This window comes from Polyodon spathula, chromosome 1, assembly GCF_017654505.1.
Source record: "Polyodon spathula isolate WHYD16114869_AA chromosome 1, ASM1765450v1, whole genome shotgun sequence".
NCBI classification, from domain to species: Eukaryota; Metazoa; Chordata; class Actinopteri; order Acipenseriformes; family Polyodontidae; genus Polyodon; species Polyodon spathula.
The window spans coordinates 75,267,541-75,290,559 of NC_054534.1; the positions used below are offsets into that span (position 1 = coordinate 75,267,541).

Sequence of the window (23,019 nt, forward strand, 5' to 3'; positions counted from 1 at the left end):
CAAGCATGTGTGTTTCAAGTGACTTCGGTCACTAACTAGGCAGACATTTTATCACACGTGCTTCGCAATCAAAAGTCAACTGCGTTGTGGTCTGACCTTAGGAGCTCATATCTTGACTTTGAGAAATAGGAATTGTTACCTATGCTATATTAATATTACCCTGCATTTGTCTGACCTTATACTTGTAACCCTTCTCTATCAAGGACCATGCATAGTGTCTCTGTTTGTATCAGGCACTGTTAGGATTATTTAAAGAGTAGGTCACTTCAAATATAAATGTAACTGATTCTCTACAAATCATTCACTTTTATGATGTTTGCCATGTGTGGCTCTTCCACTTGCTTCAATACTGAGTTAACCTTGGTGATTTCTTGCTAGAAATTTGTCTCCATTTTAACGTGAATTAAGATCCCGAAGTCTGAGAGGTTTCTAATGAGCAAAATAAAACCATTACCCCTAACAAAGACTGCTTTTTTTTTTTTTTTTTTTTTTTTTTTTTTTTTTTAACTGAGTCTGTGTGATGGGACAAACCCCAATTTTAAAAGGCACTGCTGTCCCTCCGATTGTACTGCATCTTTAACTACAGATTGCTGCTCCTGCTGAGAATCATTTTGATTGACCAAAATGATTAACTTGGGACCAGAAAGGGGATGGTGTTTTATTACAAGCCTATTTGAAGATTACAAACCAGGGACCCGTGTGTGTATATATTACACAGTTCCTCTAGAAAGTCTACATCCCATTTCAAGTTTTTCATCTTTTGTTGCCTTATAGCCTGGAATTAATGCATTAGGATAGTGGGGGTTTTTTTTTTCCCCAATTTATCTACACATCCTACCCCACAACTTCCAAGTGAAAATATTCCACGAACTTTGTAGAATTAAAAAAAAAAAAAAAAAAAAAAAACTGAAATGGCTCTTTTGGATAAATGTCCACCCCCTTTGTAACAGCAATCCTACATAAGCTCAGGTGTAATCACTCATCCAAACTGGATGACCAAGCAAGGAGGAGTCTGATCAAAGAGGCTAATGGCAACTTTGAGGAGAGCTACAGGCTTTTGTGGTCAAGACTGGTCAAAGTCTGCATGTGACAACAATATCCCAAGCACTCCACAAACTTCGTCTGTATGGTAGGGTGGCAAGAAGGAAGCCATTACTCAAAGTCCACCTTGAATCCCCTTTGAAGTATGCAAAAAAACACTCAGGAGATTCTGTAGCCATGTGGCAAAAAGTTTTGTGGTCTGAAGAAACTAAAATTGAACTTTTTGGCCTAAATGCAAAGCATTATGTTTGGCGCAAACCCAACACAGCACATCACCCAAAGAACACCATCCCTACTGTGAAGGATGGTGGTGGCAGTAGCATGCTATGGCGGTATTCTCATCGGCAGGGACTGGGGCACTTGTCAGGATAGAAGGGAAAATGAATGGAGCAAAGTACAGAGAAGTCCTTGAGGAAAACTTGCTGCCCTCTGCAAGAAAGCTGAAACTGGGACGGAAGTTCACCTTTTAGCATGACAACGACCCAAAGCACACAGCCAAAGCTACACTGGAGTGGCTAAGGAACAAAAAGGTAAATGTCCTTGAGTGGCCCAGTCAGAGCCCCAACCTAAATCCAATTGAAAATTTGTGGCATGACTTGAAGATTGCTGTCCAACAATGCACCCCAATGAACTTGACAGAGCTTGAACAGTTTTGTATAGAAGAATGGTCAGATATTGCCAAATCCAGGTGTGCAAAGTTGGTAGACCTATCATAACAGACTCACAGCTGTAATTGCTGCCAAAGGTGCTCCCACCAAGTATTAACTCAGGGGTGTGGAGACTTACACAATTATGATCTTTTGTGTATATATATATATATATATATATATATATTATTTTTTTTTTTTTTTTTCTCAATAAAAACTTTTCCCCCCTCATTAAAATGCATGAAACTCTGAGGCACTGACACAACAAAATGTGAAAAAAGTTAAAGGGGGTGTAGACTTTCTATAGGCACTATATATATATATATATATATATACTTGACAAAATCTCTGTGGATCAATATTTCAGAGATTACTCAGATCAATTTAAATAATTACCAGTCCATTTGCAAATACAACTTGACATTGTGTACCCTGTAGTACCCTGGAGATCCTTTGATTTCACATGGATGTCATCGTGGTCACATGAATAAAACGTTATATTTCGCAATAACTGTGAAATGCCATTACTGTTTGTTCCTGTTAGACTGCTAAAACAGTAGTAAAGATGTGACACCTTCTGTCAAAATGCCTTTATGACCCCTTGATTGATTGATTTATGGCCCATCAGTCCTGTTCGCTTCGATGACGTACTTACCCCTCCCACATTCCGTGAAGCTCCTGGGGCAAATGCATGGCTTTAGATATTTTTCTGACACTGCTGTTCTTGACGCTGATGATGTCTTGATGGCACACTCCATTAATGAGGAGGAGATTACAGGGACAGGTCATCAAATGGACGTCATGAAAGATGTCATGAAAGTTTTTAAAAATGTGAGCACTGTCTCATTGTTGGAACCTGAGGATGTCCCCAGTGATCAAATCTTAAAGATTGTAAAGGGTCTCCTGGCCTCTCTACTAAAAGTGATCATAACCATGATCTGAGGAAATATTGTGAAGGTAGCCAGTGAAGACACAGATGCCTTTTTGAAGCTGGTACTGGATATTTTAACAACCGTTTTGAAGTAATACTAGAAAAGACATTCTGTGGCTAAAGATTCTGGTCTCTAAAACTCTTGCTTGTTTCAATATTCACCAATCTTTGACAAAGATCAAGAACTTTAAGAGCACATTTTACCAGAATTAAGGCCGGAGCCCTACATAAGAGAGAAACGACAGCAAATCCAAGAAGCGCTGACGGCAAGACCAAAGCCGTGGTAAAGAAAATAACTCGGTCCTACTACCATCAAAGTTTTACTTATCCCAGAGCTCCTTTAGCATTTTACAGTGTTAGTGACTTTGAATATGGAGCTGTGGCAACATTATTGATAGTGTGCAGGTGCAGGTGATTTAAAAACAGACAGACAATTGTAATCCAGGTGAAAAGGTTTGTTTTATTTATTTCTAAGTCCAATGCCTGGTGGCAAAACAAACAGTAAATAATAATCGAGGTACAGTGGTTTGCAGAAGTATTCACCCCACTGCAAAGTTTTCACATTTTTTTGGCACCTGAGCGTACTCCACGACGCTGTCAAATTAGACTTTACATGTAGAATCTACAGAAACTACTCCACGTTGCTAAAGTAAAAAAATGCATATAGAATATAAATAAGTAAGATGTACAGAGAAAAACAGATTAATCTCAGTTACGTAAGTATTCAACCCCCACTGCAGCCCTAAATCAGCTCAAGTGCAAATGATTTGTTTGAAAGGTCACAAAATTAGTGAAATAGTTTCATCCTGTGTGTACTCAAAGTGGTTTAACTTGTAGATAATTTCCCTCAGGTATATAAAGACTTTCAAGCTGCAACTCACATAGTGATCCAAAAAAGCAACCATGAAGACCAAGGAGCTTTCGATACAAGTCTGGGATAAAGTGGTAGAGAGGCACAGAGCCGGAGAAGGGTAAAAGAAAATTTCAAAGGCGCTGATTATCCCTCTCAGCACAGTGAAGTCCATGATTAAGAAATGGAAGATGAACCATACCACCCAGACACTAACCAGATCAGGTTACCTTCCCAAACTGAGCAGCCAGGCAAGCAGGAAACTGGTTTGGGATGTCACTCTGAAGCCAACAATGACCTTGAGAGATCTGCAAAGTTCTGTGTCCGAGATGAGAGTCAGTGTTCACACATCAACAATAAGCCGGTCACTACACAAATCTGGCTTGTATGGTCGGGTGGCAAGAAAGAAGCCATTACTCAAAAAGTCTCATCTTAAAGCACATTGAGTTTGTGAAAAAGCATGTAGCTGATACTGCAGAGATGTGGAAAAAGGTTTTGTGGTCAGACGAGACAAAAATTGAACTTTTTGGTTTAAATTCCAAGCGCTACGTCTGGCGCAAGTCTAACACTGCACATCACCCAGTCAGCACCATCCCAATTGTCAAGCATGATGGTGGCAACGTAATGTTATGGGGATGCTTCTCTTCAGCAGGGACTGGGAAGTTTTTCAAGATAGAGAGGAGAATTGATGGTGCAAAGTACAGGCGAATCCTTGAGGAAAACCTGTTTGAGTCAGCCAAGACTTTGAAACTGGGGAGGAAATTCACATTTCAACAGGACAATGCCCAAAGCACAAAGCCAAAGCCACACAGGAGTGGTTGAACAAGAACAGAATTAATGTTCTTGAGTGGCCCAGTCAAAGTCCTGACTTGAATCCAATCGAAAATTTATGGCGAGACTTGAAGATTGCAGTTCATCGACGATCCCCAACAAACTTATCAGAACTGGAGCAATTTTCCTGTGAAGAATGGGCAAAAATGTCACCATCCTACTGTGCAAAGCTAGTAGAGACCTATCCAAAAAGACTCACAGCAGTAATTGCTACAAATGTGATTGTTTAACATGTAAGCTAGTTAAAAATAAACAGCTGACAAACCAGGCACATTTTCAAGGCACATACACAGCGTGTAAATTATTAAGATTTTTTTTTTTCTTACGTGCTGTTTACTGTGCCGCTGGGATACTGAATCGAAGCCACACATGGAATTCAGAGAAAACCACATTAAATATTAAGGTAAACATTTTGGGGGAAAAAAATAAATCATGCTTAATGATGTGGGGGATCTGCGAAAATAATAATATAACTAACTTATTCTGTATCTGACCTGCCCACTCCCACAGTTACCAATGGCCAATGAAAATTAATATTTGATCGCTGAGACCACAGCTTGCAATTTTGACCCCTGATTAACATATGGACATGTTTGTTTTTTTTAAATACCCTATTACTTCATATTAACACCGCCCTCGAATTAACGCCTCACTCTGATATTAGCTTTTTAATAGACGCCGCCCTGGAATAAAAACCGCTCTCAATAAAGAAACTCTAAATACATTTTTTTCTACCCCTGCTCAAAAAATTAAGAAAGAAACATGCAACTCTAGCTATGTGCAGTGTAAAGCCGGTTTAAGAGACGGCAGCCACCAATCCACCATAAAACACAAACTAATGAATATACACACACCAAACTTTATTTTATGGTACAGTCCCGACAGTCAACCTAAGATGAACTACTTACAGCACAGCAGTCCTTAAGTTATGTCAGCCAACCCAGCAGGGAATAAAATAAGGAGTGTCTGTTTACCTTGTCCTGGATGGTGAAAACTTAAACTCAGAGGAACTTTAGAGTTTATTTGCCGGTCACTCTAGCGCTAGCCGAAGATATCTTCTTCTAGGGGGTTTAGTTTTTTTTTTTTTTTTTTTTTTTTTTTTTTTTTATTCAACTGGGAATTCTACTCAGTCCTGTACAATTATTAAAAAACAAAAGTGCTTACTTACTATCTATGAGAAGATTTAGTTTCTGTTTCTCTTACAGATGAATTACAAACAAGCAGGTAAATTTCAGTGAGAAAAAAATAATAACCGGGTAAGATATATTTTAGTTTTAACAGAAATCAAACCAATATTCAGAGGTAATATTTTTCATTATGAAAAACAACTGCACAACACTCAACTACCGTTCTCTCTCCTCTTCTTGTCCCGCCCCATAGCAACCAATACACACTCCTGATTCACTGGTACAGAACTCCCTTGACCTCACAACTCACACCTAATAGGCTCTCGTTAACTGTCAGTAAATGTACTGTATACGAGCCCCAAAACACATAGGAGCATAGTGCTGCAGATCGGAGCCTCCCACAGCGTCGCTTCTAAAGTGCCTTAAATCATGTAATAAAATGTTGCAGCGTTTGTAAAGCAAGGTATTATTAATAAAGTCCGCCCCCGTAGTCACTTTGATCAATTTTAAATAAATGCCCCGGCGGTAAATTGAAGTAATAAAGTAGTTTTGGAACCAGAATTGAAATACCCTGCTCGGAACCAATTCCAAAAATCTCCAAAATGCACACCACTACATAATAAGAATAAAGTGCGAAATTCAGACAGTAGCAACAGGCATAAATGAAACTGCTGCTTTGTTCTGATTGGACCATATTACATTTGCAGGTCAAACCTGATAGCACAAACGCAGTGACGTTGCTGCGCAGGAACAAACATTTCCGACTTGATGTGTACACGATCTTACAGTGCACAAGTCAGTGAGTACAGCACTGGCACATCGTGTATAAGTAGTTAACCATCATTAGAAAATAAAAGTTTCGTTCATTTTAAATAAGAAAACACAACGCCCCGCGTTTTAGCTAAAACGCCCCCTTCCGCCCTCTTGGATGTAAACACCGCCCCCAAACCCCCTTTGTCTTCAGAATGACCCTAGGGGACAGTACCGCCCATGTTGAGAAACATTGAAGTAGATGGATAAAAGCTGTGTGCAAACCAATCAAATTGCAGATCAACCTCAATTCAATTTAGCCACACTCACCTGGTACTAATCACAAACAGTACATCACCTAATTAAAACAACACCACCTGTATAATGTTACTTAAATACAGCTAATTTTAATTCCTTGAAGCATTATTGCTTACCTATTTGCCTCTGACTAGTTACCTGACTGACCACTAGTAGATTCAATCAGCTTAAGTAGACTTCACCCTTACTTTGCAAGGAAACTGGTTAACAGCTGCTAAACTGCGCTAAAGACACTACTTAAGCAATACAATAGTTTCAGTGCACTTCAATTGAATCACACAACTACAAAAAGAAAGCAATAACCAACACCCCCACCCCAAAAAGGCCTTGCAGCTCTCAGGCAACAGGAAAAATGAAGGTAACATTGTGTAGTTATTATCTTTTGAAGTAATGTATACCGAACCTCATTCTGACAGAGAGACCCATAACAGTTTCAAAGCAACAAGCCATGAGACTAAAGTAAGCTTTGAGAGTTAAGTTGACCTTGCAAAGACATTTATCAGTTGTTTGGTTAGGAAACAATGTTTAAACTGCTACATTTCTTTGCAAAACAAATATGCTGAGGCACTTGGTTGACTACCAATGCTTAAATGACCCCGGTACAAAGCTGTTTTCAAGCCTGATTTTTATTCTTTACAAAGTAGCTTCAGTAACAGTTACTATCTGCATTTCTAAATTCTTACTTTCTCCAAAAGATGTGAGCCAAGGTTAAAAAAAAAAACATCTCCTTAGGTTTTTTTTTGTTTTGTTTTTTGGTTATTAAAAAATCAAACATGCCAATGATTCATGTACCAGAAGTGCAGTAAAACTGATAAAAAAAAAAAAAAAAACCCTTTTCACCTGTGATGTCTGAGATATAGAATTATTTTTCTAATAGTATTTCTGATACTTGCAATACACTTTGGAATGCTTTATCTACCCTCTGTTCCTAGTGTTAAAAATTAATGGATCGGGGTGGAGTACATTTAATCTAAACACATATTAGGTCAATACAATTGCAAACAATGTTTTTTAGTTGCTGATAAACAATATACCTCTTGGCGTACAGAATATTAGAGCTGTGTCATGTGAACAGCAGATAAATGACCCTAAATACCCAATTTTGGTCAAGGCTTTGTTAGAATGTTTTTACGTTTACATTTTGATCCAGGTTTTGATAAAGTTCACTGACAGTTTATTTTTAATGTTGTGATTAGCATAAATGAACTATCACTTCATTTTGCAAGTTTGTTAGCCTTGGTCAAAGAATGTTCATGGAAAGTTGCCCATGGTAAGTGCTGTTTCTAAAAAATGAAACTGCTAACCAACATACAAGAAATGGAAAGCTCTGATTTTGTCTTCTGCTATAAGGATGCAGTATTCGGGTCTTCTCTTCCTTGCTGGTTTGCACCTGCAGTATTGGCATCAGCAATGCAATTTTAGCGGGGCAGAACAGTACCTTTCCTGGTAACACTCCACTATCGATAGATAACCATTTTATAGAAAACTAGCTTTACTCGAGTCATTTGATTCTTCTTTGCAATGATAGTGTTGTAGTTGCAAGAAATTAATCTACACTTGTGTCTACGTGAAACTTGAAAACTACAAATGGACTTCTATTTTTGAGATTTACACATGTAGCCAACAAGTTAAACATGATCCTAGTTTATTCTAGGAATGTAATGATTTTACCAAATATTCTGGAAATTAACCAGTAGTTAAAAGCACTTGTGTGTTGGTAGGTGAAGATTATCAAACCAAGCATTGGACACAATTCAGGTTTAGTTTAACTTGGCACATTTGATTCTATTGGTGATGCAATATGATGTAAAGTGACAGACTAACAACCCCATTCTTTTTACTACAACTGGCTATTTTTAACAATGTATGTTATATTGCTTGTCAATGTGTGGCTTTTTTTGGTTGTTGCTGGTTTGGCTAGTAGGCACAACAGCCCTGCCTACTAGCCAAGGATCATTTAAGAATTGAACAATGCATAAGTGTTCTCCTTCCTCGTCGGTCGTATATTGCTGTGAACTTTATAACAAATAATACACGCATACAATGAATGCAGTACCAAACGTCTTCCCCCAATGTTAATGTCGGATAAGTTACTTTAAGATTTGTCTAGAGTCTTATCTTCAGACTTAATGATTGTTATTAGCGCTTGCCAAGCAATATTGTAGTACCTAATTGACCTAACATTATAAAGATTTATTTTGGGGGAAACAAAATTGCAGTTAGTTACTCTGCAATGCCTGTTAATTATTGGAGTGTAACCAAAAGAACTGATATCTGCATGTTTTTGGTATTCGTTAGATTTATTGGTGTTGCAGTTGGAAAACATTAACATTTTTATCAGTAATATAGTGTACTGCATATAAGTGGAGGCAGATTATGCTTTCTTTTCTTTCCCAACTTTGTCAGTTAACAGTCTGAAGGTTATGGCAACAGTAGGCAAGATATGGAGTGATTGATTTCTTAGCGTTCAAAATAGTTCAATGGCTATTCTATATCCATAGATAAGCCGATGCAGGTACCAATTGAGTATTGTGCACACATACTGCAAATGGTATAGCTGTTACTTAATACTATGCACAAAATGGAGATGCCCTGGTACTATGGCTTAACTAGTATATTTCTTATGGGAGTAGTTTACAAATAGTTACATTAGGTTTCTATTGATCATATGTTTTTATTCTATAGGGGAAGGATTTGTAAATATTCTAAAGGATTTTGTTTTATCGTGGTCACAGAATATTTCATGTATAGTAATCCTAGAAATAGTTTTGTGTTCTCTTTTTAACTTCTATTGGGCAAGGAAATTACTGCTTACTTACTGTATGATTACTTTTGTTTTATCAAGGGGAAATGAATACCACCCTCAAACCAAAAATCGCCTTCACGAACTCTGTACCTCTGGCATCTTTGTAGATTATATTTTTTCCTTCATCAATTTACAGTAAAACTCAAAAGGGCATGTGTGGCTGAGCAAAGTAGCAACACAATTCTTGAGAGCAATAAAATGATTTGAGCAATAGAAGATTAAAGACTAGATTTCTCTGCTGATCCTGGGAATAACATTTGGGTTAAAATGACTACTCTATTCTAGAAAGTGTAGTTCTTATTGTTGCTGTCTTTTAATAATAGAATAACCTGGTTATTGTGCAGGTTATCAAATGCAAGGCTGCTGTCGCTTGGGAGCCAGGGAAGCCCCTATCAATTGAGGAGGTGGAGGTGGCACCACCGCAGGATCATGAAGTTCGCATTAAGGTAACATTCATTCTGTTGTGGATATTATCAGAAGTTGAACTTGGAGGACTGTCAAATCTATACAGAGGAAACAAATGACAGCTTCACATCCCATTGGTCAGTTTACATAAAACCATCACAAATTCGGCTTTTAGGAGTTTTCAGAAGCAGCCCCTGGTTTGAAAAAAGGACATTAGTTAGGCCTGGTAAAATATGATCTAAGCAGAACAGCAGCAGAGAATAATTCAAAACACATAATGGAGCATTAAAAAGGTACTGTAAGATCTCTTTCCAAGAAAAGAGCTGGTGTAGTAAGTTTTAGAGACCGGTGATGGATTTATTTTGTGCTGAACCAACATGGCACTAAATAGACCTGTGTGATCCTGTAGACCAGAATTCTATAGGGATTTTGACAATTGTAGTCCTTTGTGTGGTCTTAATGGGTCAGACATGAGTTTTACAGGACATAGCTACACCGTCTCTGCCAGTCTTGTAATTATAGGTAACATTCATTCCATGAATGACCTATCTTGCCACTGCACATGTGTTTCTTTCAAAATTAAACATCCTGAGACCTATAAAACAAATGCACAACTGGTAAGTATAGGGTTAATGGAATTTTGTCTGCTACAATCCCTTAAAGTGTGTTACTATTGCATGAAGCCCCTCTACACACACTAGCAAGCCCAGCAGTGTTTGTATCCATGCTTGATATTCTCTAAAACCTCAAGTATCCCATACTGCTCATCTTGGACCAAAGGCTTGATGTGGATTTGGGTACGTGTGGCCATGATTTGTGTAGTTAATTTAACCTGTCAACACTATAGAGTCGATTTAATAATGAATGCGGTAAGCAGCAATTTCTTTGTGTATTTTGTAATTGACCACATAGAGCAATGTGGGAGTTGTGCATTGCACACAAGCACATAGTTTATCTTTTGAAGGTGAATTTTAACACATGGCTTAAGTGAGTGTTTAAAAGTAGCTTGGATTGTGAATACCAGAGTCAGTTCTATCAGTGCGATACACTAGCTATATACTTAATGTGTGGATCTTTTACCAAACAGATTGTCGCTACTGGAGTGTGCCACACTGACTTCTACTCTCTATACGAAGCGGGTGAAACAAAGGGATTCCCTGCAATTCTGGGACATGAAGGAGCTGGGATTGTAGAGAGTGTTGGACCAGGAGTGACCAAATTCAAACCAGGTGAGATGGACACTTAAGCAATCGGTAACATAGGCTTTTATTACATAAAAGGAAGTCTCCTTTTATATTTATGCGCAAGTTGTATTGCGTCTGGTTTAAGTGGCTTCTCTTTAAATTTGTTCCTTCCATTGACATAAGCCAATCGCATAGCCATAACAGCACAACACTGATTTGTGTTATATAATCCCTTCCTGTGGTACATCACATGACCTGGTTACAGCTTCTGCACCTAATAGTACATGCAAATGTGGGTAAGATTTTTACTTTCATGAATTCTCGGAAAACCCAGGAAACATGCATATTCTGAAAAAGTATGCACCCTACCCAAGTGTACACTTGTCCATTTTTATCTTGTAGGGGTACCCCAGTGCCTAGGGAGTACTGTGCATAGGAAACCATATTTGATGCTTATCAAAGTTCAACTTGCCAGTCTCTTTTTACACTGTCCTGTCCGAACCACAAGAAAACAATGTTATTGGCTGCCTCAGAGGCTGAATGTACACTACTGTACATGCAGATTAGTATTAAATAACACAATTGCACTATATAGTGTAACATTCTTATTTTACTGTATCTTTTCCAGGAGACAAGGTTATCCCTCTGTTTGTTTCCCAGTGTGGGGAATGCAAGTTCTGTTTGAGTCCCAAAACCAACTTGTGTGATAAAAACTGGTAATTATGTTTTGCATCTATGTACCAGGTGGTTTCTCGTAGGTCAGACAGATTTATTCTTTGGCTGATGTAACCGGCAAGCATCCTACCTCCTATGCAAATGAGCCGGGCTCGTCTGCTTTCATGTGTGTTGGCGCTTTTAACTTCTCATCTTCTCTCGCCAACAAGACAGAATCTGTCTCAGCAGTGGATCAAACACTACCTGTTGCACTGAGCTAAGTTTAGATGCAATTTACGGCTTGTACTGTACTAATTATTTGGGAGGACTGGCAAACTGCCTTCTGTAGCATACTGTATATAATTCAGATTGTGTATACAAAATTTGAAAACCATAATATTTGTGTAAATGAATTATGAATATTTAAGTCAAAAGAAATTCATATTGTCAAGTATTTTACCACTAGATTTATACCTTTTCATGGCAGGCCCAATGAAATATCATGTGATTTCTGAGGAATTCACCAGGTTCACTTGCAAAGGGAAGCCAGTCTTCCAATTCACGGGAACCAGCACCTTCTGAGTACCCTGTGATGTGTGACATTGCATTGACCAAAATCAATAATGCTGCACCTTCAAAACCTGTTCCATAAGCCACCTTTAAATGAGGGAATACTATAGTTTTGTGCAGTAACTCCCTTTTTATTTGTGATCCACAATGTAGGCAGATTTCAGTGTTTCATGCTCTGTTTAGCGCAGGTATTTGCAGCAGGTTTTGTCCGAGGGTTGTTTCAATCCTTTTTTCTTATTGAATTGGCAGGATTAGCCAGGCTGAAGGTTTGATGCCTGATAAAACGTCCAGGTTTACCTGCAACGGGAAGTCCATCTTCCACTTCATGGGGACCAGCACTTTCTCAGAGTACACTGTAGTGGCTGATATCTCCGTGGCCAAGGTGGATGACTCTGCCCCTCTTGATAAAGTCTGCCTGCTCGGCTGTGGCATTTCCACTGGGTACGGAGCTGCACTCAACACTGCCAAGGTTATTGTCCTTTCTTTTAAAATGTTGCTGAAAATCAGTGAAGTTAATGTAGGAACAGGCAAGCCTGAAACGGATACTGTCATTGGCAAAAATCCTAATTTTTGGTTAATTAGTCTAAGGTAATTGATGCATTGAAACATTAATGCCAGTCTTGATGTAAAAAATACAAATTTTGGTTGGTATTACTTCCTGGAGGTATCTATCAGTGTATAAGGGAGTCCAAGGTTTGTGCAGTTCCCTTTGTGAGAAGCCGGGGGTACCACAAAATTAACTCACTGCCTCACATAGTACATAGGGCACTTATGAATACATTCGGTTCTTGCACCCGAGAGTTCAATTTCGGAGGACGGATGTAAATGTATGCCCGAGAATACATTTGTACAACAAAGAACAACTCCTCTCAAGTTTAAAAGCCTCCTAACGTTCACACACACAAACGGGGACCGGCGCAGTGGCGTTCCTACCAATTCGTGGGCTGAGCCTAAAAATAATTGGACATAAACTAGGGAAAAAACAAACAATAAAAATTGACCACTGAATGTTAAAGAAACTTTAAACCTGTATCCAACTGGTTGTCTTAGTTTCTGAAGCAAAAAGCTGTTAGTCTTGGTAGTAATATTAAAGTAATTGTCATTCCCAGTCAAGAAATTAATGACGCCTTGCAGTAAAGGCTCCATCTGCTATAATCGGGTTAAACAGCCAAGTTAATGTTTTGAATGAATCAAATTGTTAATATCCTCTATTGCTTCATTAGGGATATAAGGGGTTTGGGGGTCTTTATCCCAAAGTATGATTTACAGAGTATCAAACTGTTCTAGTTACAAAACTAGACAACCCCTTGCACACACCCTACAAGTCCTGAAATTAACGTTCTCTTTGTTACCTGTTTTGTATCATTAGCATTGTTTTTATTTTTTACCTGTGGTGGACTGGAGCAGGCAGTTTTCTACAATTGCTGTGAACCTGTCAAGCCCATAAGTGTTTGTCCCCTACGTTACATATTTAGTGTAGCCATTTTGGTGATTTCTTGTAACGATTTGGTGTAAACAACACAGATTACCTGAAGGCAGTACTGTGGCTGCTCCTCTGACCCTTTCCCTCCCTGGCTGTAGGTTGAACCTGGCTCTTCCTGCGCTGTGTTTGGTCTGGGAGCGGTGGGTCTTGCCACTGTGATGGGCTGTAAGGCAGCGGGAGCCTCTCGGATCATTGTGGTTGATATCAATAAAGACAAGTTCATTAAAGCAGAAGTGTTTGGAGCAACTGAGTTTGTCAACCCTAATGATTACAGCAAGCCCATCCAGGAAGTACTCATTGAGTTGACTAAAGGAGGTGTGGACAATTCCTTTGAGTGTGTGGGCAGTGCTACTGTGATGGTGAGTTCAGCCTGGTCAATAGAAAGGCAAAGGTCCTTTTGGCCTACATTTTTTGCATATAATGGAGAACCTCTTATCAAGTAGTGATACTAAAATCCTAGAAGAGTCATTAATGATCAAATCTATTTCCAGAGAGCTGCCCTTGAGGCGTGTCACAGAGGCTGGGGAACCAGTGTTGTTGTTGGCTATACAAACGTGGCAGACATGTCTACACGACCGTTTCAACTAATATATGGACGAACATGGAAGGGAACATATTTTGGAGGTAAGGGTTAGAGCCAATTGAATGAGCTGCTTCTAGTTGTTGCTGTTCTCGAGCCTTGTTTTACTGGTTCTTGCAGGATGGAAGAGTGTAGAGAGTGTACCTAAGCTGGTGAATGATTACATGGCAAAGAAAATGAAGCTGGATGAGTTCATTACCCACACTCTGCCCTTGGACCGCGTTAATGAGGCATTTGAACTGATGACCTCTGGGAAAAGGTATTATGTGCACACTTGGCAAGCTAGGTACAATATAAGCATTCTAGCTGAATTGCTGCACTATTGTCCTTGTGGACAATTGGAGCAGAGACATCCATTTATTAAGCAGCAGCACAATTCTATGTAAATCTACCCTCAACCATGCAGTTCTATTTATAGCAATGTCGTTATAACCACAAATGAGAATTGCTTCACACTTGAATTGGATAAATCTGTCCTTGCTTCAGTTCAAACACTAGTGCAGCTGCTACTGAGCTCACAATAGCTGTTCTTTCTAAAATTGCTCTGAAACGTTAACCTCTGGAATAGTTCCACTTGGCCATCGCAAGCAGTTACTAATGCTGGCTGCAAGTATTGCCTGGGTAACGTGACAATGCTACTTGATTACAAGTATTGTATATTTAATAGCCAAGTGTATAGCAATGGCCTCTGGTCTGGCACCACCCTGTTCTTTGTTGCACCTTAACCAAAGGAACCTCCTTCTAGTCAGTTATTTAATGATCACAATAAAACCTGGACCTTGAGGAGCAGATTTGTACACCCTTGGTGTATATTGTTTGCATACATTTTTGCATGCTTAGTCTTTTTTTTTTTTTTTTTTTATTTCCAGCATTCGAACAGTCCTGGAAATGTAGGGAAGAGAAAGCTTCATGCTCCTATCTGAAACTGGCATTTTATTTTCCCTGATCACTACATATAGTTTGATCAATTAAAATAAATTCTCAGAAGGATGCAATGGGCAACAGTAGAGAAGTCCCTACTCCAGTCTTGAATGGAGAAACCCTATTGGAGCCCAACAGCAATGTTTTGGTCTCCTAAGCACTCTTGTGGTGGTGGTTCTGTTTTGAAACGCTGCCATTGATTTGTCTCCTTTCACAGTATTAAATAAAGTACTGAAGTAAATGTTTTGGAAGTGTGGCACATTCTTACTACATGTATGTTCCAAGTGACTTCAGTCACTAACTAGGCAGACATTTTATCACACATGCTTCACAATCAATAGTTAATTGCATTGTGGTCTGACCTTAGGAGCTCATATCTTGACTTGGAGAAACCAGAATTGTTACCTATGCTATGTTAATATTACCCTGCATTTGTCTGACCTTAAACTTGTAACCCTTCTCTATCAAGGATCATGACTTTGCAATACTGCAGTCATAATGATCAATAGTTCACCTTCAAGAGTGTCTCTGTTTGTATAGACCACTGTTAGGATCATTTAAAGAGTAAGTCGCTTCAAATATAATCGTAATTGATTCTCTTTTACGATGTTTGCCATGTGTGGCTCTCACTTGCTTCAATACTGAGTTAACATCAAAGTGATTCCTTGCTTGATATTTAAGTTGCCATTTAATGTGAGTAAAGATCCTAAAGTCTGAGAACCTATGAGGTTTCTAATGAGCACAATAAAAGCTTTACCCCAAACCAAGACTGCTTTTTTACTGAGTCTGTGTGATGGGACAAAACCAGATTTAAAAGGCATTGCTGTCCCTCTGATTGTATTGCATCTTTAACAACAAACTATTGCTGCTGTGTAATAATTACGGTGTCTCCCATTTTGATTGACCAAAATGATTGACTTGGGACCAGAAAGTGGAAGGCATTGCTACAAGCCTATTTGAAGATTACAACCCAGGACAATTAGTGTGTGTGTGTGTGTATAATTAGGGCCGCTAGAAAGTCTACATCCCCTTTCATGTTGTTCTCATTTTGTTGCTTTATAGCCTAGAATTAATGCATGGAAAGAAGTTTGTTTGATTTATTTATTTTTAAGCCCACCTTGAATCCTGTTTTGAAGTATGCAAAAAACACTGGGCGGGGGGGGGATTCTGCAGCTATGTGGTGGAAAGTGTTTTGGTCTGATGAAACCAAAATGGAACTTTCTAGCCTAAATGCAAAGCTTTGTTTGGCGCAAACCCAACACAGTGCATCACCCAAAGAACACCATCCATCCTGTGATGCATGGTCGTGGCAGCATCATGTTATGGGGATGCTTCTCATTGGCAGGGACTGATGCCCTCTGCAAGAAAGCTAAAACTGGGACAGAATTTCACCTTTTAGCATGACAATGACCCAAAGCACAGAGCCAAAGCTACACTGGAGTGGCTAAGGAACAAAAAGGTAAATGTCCTTGAGTGACCCAGTCAGAGCCCCAACCTAAATCAAAGTGAAAATTTGTGGCATGACTTGAAGATTGCTGCCCATCAATGCGCCCCAAGGAACTTGACAGAGCTTGAACAGTTTTGTATAGAAGAATGGTCAAATATTGCCAAATCTAGTTGTGCAAAGTTGGTAGAGACCTATCCCAACAGACTCACAGCTGTAATTGATGCCAAAGGTGCTTCCACCAAGTATTAACTCAGGAGTGGAGAGCAATTATGATCTTTCAGTGTTATATATGTGTGTGTGTGTGTGTATATGTATGTATGTGTATATATATATATATATATATATATATACATACATGTGTGTGTTTTTTTTCTCTCAATAAAAACTTTTTTCCCCTTAACAGTGTGGACTATGGTGTGTAGATAAGTGGGAAAAAATCCTCAATTAAATGCATTAAACTCTGAGGCCCTGACGCAACAAAATGTGAAAAAAGTTCAAGAGAGTGTAGATTTTCTATAGGCACTATATATATATATATATATATATTATATATATATTTCTACAGAACATATAATCTGTTGAATGTAATAACATTTAGATCTATTAACAGTGGTAATTGTGACTAATTATGTAAGTATTGAAATGTTATGCTTTACATGCGTGTATGAAAACAGTACTATAGTATAAGAAATAAATCTTTATCAGTTGTCTGTTTTTCTGCAAAGGGTTGTGGGATAGAGCTCGGGAGAAGATTTTGTATTGACTGTCAATGGAGCAGTGATGGATTGAACTGCTTTGAGCTTATTTTATCACTGTTTAAATATATTTTTAAAACCTGTGAAGTATATTGTACTCTTGGCCAGGGGGGTCTTGAAGAAAAGCCTAACCTGTGGTAATGATGGCATTTTCGAATCTATACAAAAACATACTTTTCTGAATGCAGTGCCAGAGTTGCGTGTTCCACACAGTATAGACAGGTACACTTTTATAAAACTTGGATTTATTGATATTAGCTGTTAATTTGTATATGTTTTTAGTTTTTAACCATTGATTCAAATTTCACTTAGATCATTTACTACCATAAATTATCTAAAAAAAAAAAAAAAAAAACATTAAATAAACAAGCAGATGTAAAAGCGGAGCTGAGAATCTTGGTAATATCTTTGGTGTAAGTGTACTGCGCATGTCTCTAACTCCTCCATTCCGTTGTCGAACCCATTCACCTGTCCACACTGACCTGTCCAGAGTCAGATCACCAGTGTACAGGTTTCGTATCGATACGGTTACACTGGTGTGGTGTTATTTTGCGGTACGTGTTAAAACGTGATACACCGTGTACTGCACTTGCCCGGGCATGCACAAGTGATTTTTGCTCCGAAAACAAGGAAACGCCCATTTGAAAGGGGTACGATGTACTGAGTTTGGCCCTTAAAGTTCTTTTTAATATAGTTGTTTTCACAATTCAGCAAATTTAACTAATGAGCAACAAATTAGGTTATATAAAATTATAAACATATACGATTTTGTGGGTGAACTAGTTTGTCTTGTTCATAGTGATTTGTGCAGTGCCCTTAATTAAAGCCTTGTATGGCTGGAGATCTCATTTTAAAAGGTGTCAATATACTTTTTTAAATTATCAAGAGATCTGTATTTTAAGGCTTTAAATGTATGGGCCTATCCTAAGATCACAACGATAACTCTGAGCAGTATTTTTGTTTGTTTTTGCCGATCGTTTGCAGCCCAGTGTCAGCTAGTTAATAAATGCTTTCCATGCCATTTTTCTTGACTGCTCTACCCATCGCCCCTGCATGTCTTGGATGGTATCAATAAAGGTGTTTATTTTTACTGTTCATTTATTTTACTGAAAATTTATTTAACTGCATTTTATTTAACTGCATTTTACAAATTAATTGTTCGCTGAGTGTATTGAACCAAACAATCAAAACTCAAAAAGGAAAAAAAAAAAAAAGAGAGAGATCTGCCAAAAAATATTGCAATTTTATATTAATTTTTATTTTTAAATAATGGTAATTACCTTTTTTATCTATTCATGCTAGCTATAGCCAACATAACATAACCAATCTTGAGTCCTTGGTATACAGTACACGCAAGCACATGCGTATACACCTCATTTAATACAATTATTATATTCCATCCATCTATTTAAGTGATGTAAATCACATGTAAAAAAAAATGAAAATAATATAGATTCCACAAGTTTAAATCTGCATATTATTTTAATGCAATGTTAAAGTCTGTAATAATTAATGAACACAACTAATGATTCTGAAATCTATATCTTTTAAAACAAGCATACGTCAGTGGCCTATTCAATACTTTCTTGCTTCACGTTGTACTGCAGGCTGTACTGCTCTCAGTGTGCTATGTTGTAAAATGAAAAAAAAGAACTGCTACATAAACTAGCAGATGCATTAAAAGACTTGAAATACAAATTTACCATTGTTTGACTTTACACGGGTCACGTTTTGGTACGAGTACCACATTCTGACTATGTACCACTTTCTGGCCCTATGCTGGTAACAATTCGAATGTGAACAGGCGTTGCGATACTGTTCTGCAGTGACACTGGCTTAAAAATACAAGTTTGAACAGGGCTTAAGACATGCTTATAATAACAACCTTACAGTATCACAATTAAATATTAAGGTTTACAGAAATATAAATATAAAGGTGTCCTAATGATGTTGCACAGTGCGGTACTTTCCAATATTTTGTTTTGATCTTCGTGAGAATTGAGGAAGTATGCATAATCACATGGTTTCTGTAGTCTGTGTGATATGATGTATCTGATATCTTATTGATATTAAAAAATAAGAGTGAGAAACTGCCTGAGCTTCATCCCCATGTTTTCATTTTAGTGAATGATTTGGAGAAGACTGTTGCTACATTTCCATAACACACAGGGTGTATAACGTGCATTTAATTGAGTAATCATTTTAATAATTCAATAAAAAAAAACACAATTCAATATAAAGTTTAGATGTTATTGTAGTGACAACATTGACTCAACAATATTATAAAAACTAGAAACAAACAACATTCAAACTTAACTCAATGAGTCAAAGATAGGACTAATGACTTTGTTACTGTAATAGTTGGATTTTCCTTTCCTAAAAAACGGTGCAAAGTAAATTTTGGTATAAATACCTTGATTAGTATGGCCCATGGTGTCCAATAGCATTGTTGGAACCGATCAAGTTTTCTCACACTGGCTTATTAGATGTGATTCTTTGGTCACTGGGCAGGTGGAACTGTAAGGATTAAAGATAACAGCTTGTTCAAAGTTGCCTCTTCAAATAGAAGGGCTAGAAACAAAAACATTTTAGAAATGAACTGTTTATCCTTAAAACAAATGAAACAAACACACGCCAATTAATTATTGGAAGTCTACGTGATCTCCTTCCCTTTTGGGACTTCCAGATTTCTCATTTGTGTAAAAAATAAATGAGGGGTTGTGGTGAAATAGCTTCTCAGTGTACAGTAACAAGCTACAAAGACCTGTATTTCCAGTAATTCTGTTATTATGATCATGTGTCTCATCCAGCACACAATTCTTAAACATTCTTCAGCTCATATCTCATAAACTGCTTGATGTTTTGGTTTGGAGTGGATTCAAGTTGACATAGTTCTGCCCCCAATTAATTTCACCAACAGGTATCGTCGCCAACAATGCTGAGTAAAATTGTTTCAGTGTGGACTTGTGTTAAACCTTACACTTTTCAAGTTATGTTCTAACCTGAACTACAGTACAGATACTGATACCTCAGCTTGCAGTTGGTGACTTTTTGGTCTCTGGACAATAAGGACCTAAAAAAAAAATGCATCCTTGTGTGCCAGCTGTATTCTAAGATTCTCTAAAAAGGTTCCATTACTGGTGGTGTCCAGGGAACATTTCAGTACTGTATTTTTAACCAAAACAGTGGCTAATCTAAATGCCACTGCTCTGTAATCCTATATTAATCCTGAAGGTATGTTCCCCTTTTAATACAATTACAACAAAATCACTAATATAGTAAATGAGGTCAGCAAAATATCAAACATCCATTTTAGTGTTTAGATTTGCCACTGTTTAGATCCTTAAAATGGACCCCAATGTCTTTACAGTTGGCATAATTCTCTCAATTAACTTCAGTTACAGGTTGTGTCCAGTGAACATTACCTAGGAGTTTAGTTTACTCAGAAAAGACTTCATCTAGACAATGTAACGAAGCTATAAAAACTGGTTTGCCACCAGTAGAAAGTTTGCTTTCATTTTTGTTTTTGACAGGGAGAACAACATACTAGTGTTCTAAATTAGAAGCAACCTGGATTTTGGTAGAAACAGTTAAATTACTAAGAATTAACATTGACCTGTTTGATAACATTTTCATTGTTTTTATCTTTGTGTAGCAGGGCAGCAGGAGAGAAGCCCTGCACACGAAAAGGGTGCGGGGCAAAGCCCTGCCATAAATATATTTGTTTAGTTTTGCTATTTAAAACAAACTTGTAAATATGTATGACAGCGTAGCCGTGCGTTTGTTTTGTTATTTAAATGTGTTCTGTACTCAGTGGGTGGGGTGGGTGGGGTGGGGGGGGGGGGGGGGGGGGGGGGGGCGAGAAACTGAAACTGAAAAACAAACAAACAAACAAACACCCTATAGCAGTGGTCCCCAACCCTGAAAATGCATCTTCAAGAAGACAGAGTGATCTAGGACAATGTTGCCCGCAGCATGTTACATTTCTAATATTATTGCCCATGGGTCAGGAAAGGTAGGGACTGCTGACCTATAGGAACAGTGAAGGCGATTGCCCAACCTCACCTGTAGTTTGTGACTTGTTTTTGTTTGTTTTTTTTTAATTGACTCTGTGAGCAAGTGTTTTTGTTAATTTTTTTATTTTATTTTAGTGATTTCAATAAACGGCGATGTAGTGTCTTTTTGTCCTGCAGTACTGCGTTGTTTTTTTTCTTACTGCATTCTGGCCTGACGTCATGATGTGGCTACCCTGTCACACTTTAAAAAAAAAAATGAGGGAAACTTGCACAAGTTCAAACAGAAAGAAAACTGGGTACAATGGCTGCAGTGACAAAGATAAATGCTGACACAAAGCAAACTGCAAACACATAAAGACCTCTAATTGAGATGACACTGGGCTCTATTCATCGAAGTGTCAGTTTCACAAATTGTTATTATGAACAGATTAAGAATGGTTTAAGACCTGTTTGTGATTCATCAAATGTGGTTCCCTTTCAATTCGAAAATAACCATCAAGTATGGGATATAGCCCCCAGGCGGTAGGATTTAGCTGAGCTTATGTCAAAGCTGCCGATAGGCTGGTGCATGCACTGACGTCTAAGCCCGCCCCCTTGTCGGCTTAGAATACCCAGTGCACGAACCATCACATTCTCCTTTGCTTTCAGCCAGGTAGGTATAAGCATGTAAGTATTTTTCCCTCTGAGAATCACTTACACTCTTGTATTACACTGTTGTACTCATTTGAGCTTTAAGCTTGGGAAGCTGGCTATTGCCCCTTCTCTGAGTTGATTCAGTGTTAGCTTGCTGAGCGAGTAAAACAATTTTGTTTTACATTTTTCACGCTTGCTCTTACTAAGCGTTTCTATCCGTGATGGCCTTCGGCCGGTCGTCTTTTTTACATATTAATATTTTATTAATATTGTTTATATATTTGTAGTTCTCGTGTCTTTTGTTATCTGTTTCTCCTTATAGTAGAATAGATCTTAGCAGGGGTACGCTGCGCGTCCTGCCTACTAGGCCACGCAATTGCAGCCTTGGTCTTGAGTTTCAAGCAGCCCAGGGTTGGAGCTCACTTATCAGCCAGCACAAGTACCCGCAGCTTATACTAACTCGCCACATGGTCGCTATTAGCTTAGCTACGCGTTGTGCATTGGCTATTGTACATTAAAAAAAACACAAAAAAAAAGACAACCACCACAACCATATTGTTGTTGTGTATACATTACTTTATTTTCATTTAAAACCATACAGACAGGTCTGTAGCACCTTAGGCCTCTGGCCTGTGTTTTCTGAGCACTGTAGGTAAGTATAGCACAAGCACCCTTCAGACTTGCCTGTTGTACTTTCAGTACCTGCACCATTGGGAGTGTTTACATTCCTGAGCACATCACCACCACCAAGCGATCTGCTTGACGGGTCAGCTGACACTCAGACGTCCTCGTGAAAGTGTTCCAATGCTCTTGGCGAACAGTGCTTCGGCACTCGTTACTCGGTGCACACACATCAGTGCGTGACGCTGCACTTTGACGCTCGGTATACACGCTCTGTGCTTCGATGCTCGATGCTCGGAGCACGTGCCTCGGTGCTCGGCTCTCAACACTCGGTCCACGCGTATCGGCACGCTTCGATGCTTGGTGCATGAGCTCGGTGCTTCAGCACTCGATGTTCGGTGCACGCACCTCGGTGCTCGGTGCACGGGCCTTTAAGTTCAGTGCACGTG

At 38.5% G+C, this 23,019-nt stretch overlaps 1 protein-coding gene across 1 annotated transcript; it reads left to right on the forward strand.

Annotated features, from left to right (window-relative positions):
• The first annotated feature begins 2,330 nt into the window (after positions 1-2,330).
• Positions 2,331-22,712, forward strand: LOC121324231 (alcohol dehydrogenase class-3-like). Its single transcript, XM_041265930.1, has 9 exons — positions 2,331-2,579; positions 9,625-9,747; positions 10,794-10,935; positions 11,519-11,606; positions 12,364-12,583; positions 13,696-13,956; positions 14,089-14,221; positions 14,298-14,436; positions 22,649-22,712. The coding sequence occupies exons 1-9, from the start codon at positions 2,331-2,333 to the stop codon at positions 22,710-22,712; spliced, it is 1,419 nt and encodes a 472-aa protein (XP_041121864.1).
• The last annotated feature ends 307 nt before the right edge of the window (positions 22,713-23,019 follow it).

What these genes read in the sequence shown, in the direction of transcription:
- LOC121324231 (XM_041265930.1), top strand. Translation starts at nt 2,331, where the DNA reads ATGACGTACTTACCCCTCCCACATTCCGTGAAGCTCCTGGGGCAAATG. An exon ending in AACTTGTGTGATAAAAACTG is followed by an intron (nt 11,607 to 12,363) that starts GTAATTATGTTT and finishes TTGAATTGGCAG; the next exon opens with GATTAGCCAGGCTGAAGGTT. An exon ending in CTGCACTCAACACTGCCAAG is followed by an intron (nt 12,584 to 13,695) that starts GTTATTGTCCTT and finishes CCCTGGCTGTAG; the next exon opens with GTTGAACCTGGCTCTTCCTG.